This window comes from Nanorana parkeri, unplaced genomic scaffold (genome assembly GCF_000935625.1).
Source record: "Nanorana parkeri isolate BGI_ZX_2015 unplaced genomic scaffold, ASM93562v1 scaffold3931, whole genome shotgun sequence".
NCBI lineage: Eukaryota > Metazoa > Chordata > Amphibia > Anura > Dicroglossidae > Nanorana > Nanorana parkeri.
Window position 1 is genome coordinate 25,442 of NW_017310198.1, and position 2,754 is coordinate 28,195.

Here is a 2,754-nt window from a genome sequence, read left to right on the forward strand (position 1 = left end):
GGGAGGGGCTTCGGGGAAATATTTGGGGTCTAAACAGCCCCCTGATATTTCCCTTTTAAAATAGAAAAAGAGAATTGAGGACACAAAGTCCTCATAGACACAAAGTCCTCAATCTCTCTTTCTGCAGCCTCAGCTGTTTCAGAATGGGAGGAGCCTATGTACAGAGTGCTTCTCCCCATTGAGAAACTCATGAATAAACAGGAAGTGATGTAAATCACATCCTGTTCACTCATTACTGGGGACACATAGTACTACGTATCCCCAGTTATTTACAAACACCGGAGTCATCAGCTGATCGCTCCAGTGTTTGTCCTGCACAGAGGATCGGAACATATCACTGACATGTACCGATCCTCTGCCGCTCGGCAACGCACACGAGTGGGCTCAGCTTCTCCTCTGGATCCGCGATGCTCTACCGGGCAGAGGCAGCGGAGGATCCGACACGAAGCACTTCAGCCGCGGGGGGGCGGAGCCGCTGTCACAGAACTAAGGCCGAGCGTCTCTCTCTCTCTCTCCTCACCGCTCGGCATCTGTCCCTCCCCGTCCTCTGATCTGTCCCTCCCTCTCCTCTGATCTGTCCCTCCCTCTCCTCTGATCTGTCCCTCCCCGTCCTCTGATCTGTCCCTCCCCGTCCTCTGATCTGTCCCTCCCCGTCCTCTGATCTGTCCCTCCCTGTCCTCTGATCTGTCCCTCCCCGTCCTCTGATGATTGTCCTCTTCCCTGCAGATCCCAGGTTCGGTCAGGGCATTTACTTCACAGACACCCCTAGGAGGACTCTAGATTGCTTCCAGACCCCGGAGGAGCAAGGCGGCCTCCTCCATTTCTTCCAGGCGGAGGTTCTGAGTGACAGCTCTTCAGACGGTAGAGACGCACCAGTTCTGGTTCCTAAGAAGCCATCGCACCGATCCAAACCGGACGACATTTTGGATTTGTGTGAAAGTTTGGTAAATTCCACCTTATTCCCGTCCGTTTACGTCATACCCGACAGTTTCCGAGCCAATCCTCGGTGTCTGTTCACCTGCAGACGGCAAGGAGTATATTCTTCCCGTATCTAACGCAGTGAAACCAGCCCCGGGGGAGGGGAGACATCCCATAATATAGGTGCCCCCAACTACAACCCATGGGAGCCAGCTGCTCCCTATCAGTTCTCAGGAACACGCTTCATCCAAATCCCATTCCATGAGAACTCCAGATCCGGGTTTTCTGTACCTTGGGAAGGGGGGGGGGAGGGATATCGGAGCTTTTTCAGGGTGTTTTATATTATCTGCATATTTCCTAAGCTTACAACTCGTACCGCTGAGGGACTGATCCAATGATCCGTATTATCTGGTTCCGGTTGGCTTCTGGGATTATAGAGTTGAAAAGAAATGTTTGTAGAAATTTGTGAATAAAGATTGTTTTATTGCAAAAATATAATATAAAACCAGCTGCACTCCTTAGCGGAACGACGGAAGCCGCGCGACAGCAGGGGGGGTGCTTGTGGCGACCGCGGACGGCACCGCGTCTAGTACAAGAGTGTAAATGTCACCAGTCAGTTTATTGACACACCGCCTCAAGGGTACCACGTGCCTGCCACATGTGAAACCGCTGGGGATACGTGGGCTATGACGAGACTGGGTGGGAGGAGCCTGTTTTAAACATTTAATTTCATGTGCATTTAAGGTGACGGCGTGTTGTAAGACTGTGTCACCCTGAGCCTGATGGAGGGGAACCCTTGAGGCCCCCGAAAGCGCTGGTACTGAATGGCGATGTGCCAATAAACGGACTTTTGCTGAAATACTTTTGGTGTGACGGCGACAAAAAATGCCCGGAGTTACACTTTAAAGTCACGGAAAATACCCCAAAAAACAAATCGGCGTTTTATACAATTTGTGGAATTTTCTGTGAAGTAGATTTTGTTATTTTTCCTCCCGGTGGAAAGTCAGGAGACCGGCGCGGGGCGGCGTCAGAAACATTCATTTATAACATACGAGGATCTGTATGAAAGGGCCGGGGCGGCTGTCATCCCATGTGACCCCCGCGCAGCTCTCTGATTGGTCAGCTCCCCATCACAGGGCTCACACACCCTTACACAAGGACCTGGCACTAACCAGCTACACCCTCCGGGGGGCGCTACAGTCCGCAGGGAAAGGGATAAACATGACCACCGTCAGTCCCGGATTAGAACCTGGGAGGTCCATGGCGGCAGAATTACTCCGCGCTCTCCGCAATCTCACAACCGTCCACAATCAGCGTATGGATGATGCCCTCCCGCCGCTTGCCGCTGCTCACCGCCTTGATGCAGCAATCGTGATTCCCGATGCTGAAGTGCGTCTCCGTGCCGTCTTCCACAAACTCCCCCTGCAGACAGACCACAGACATTATAATGAGGGACACATCGCGATCTGCACACAACCTCCATGCTGCCGCTGGGGACCTGTATAGAGGGATCAGGACCTCCTTCCTCAGCGCTGTCACAGGAGGCTGGGCTCTCCTCTCGCACCGCTCACTCAGCCTCCTGGGACTGCGTGTCAGGACGGAGGGCGGGTACAAGCAGTCATGTGATCGCTGAGTGTTTGTACATAATTGGAGGATATGGGATGTTAACTGTATCCTCAATTATGAATAAATGGGAAGTGATCTACATCCCCTCCTACATCACTTCCTGTTCATTCATGATTGTGGTTATAGTAATCATACTCTGTCCTCATGTTATCAATGAACAGAAACACTAATTCCTGATCATTGATAACGGGGGACACAGAAAAAGAGATT

The 2,754-nt window shown here is 51.9% G+C and overlaps 1 protein-coding gene across 1 annotated transcript in view; it reads left to right on the forward strand.

Annotated features, from left to right (window-relative positions):
- The window catches only part of LOC108803613 (poly [ADP-ribose] polymerase 9-like), a 24,091-nt gene extending 23,036 nt beyond the window's left edge, over positions 1 to 1,055 (forward strand). The window contains exon 12 of the mRNA XM_018575440.1: positions 727 to 1,055. Within this exon, the coding sequence (XP_018430942.1) occupies positions 727 to 1,055 (329 nt within the window). The remainder of the gene's footprint in view (positions 1 to 726) is intronic.
- Positions 1,056 to 2,754: the final 1,699 nt, after the last annotated feature.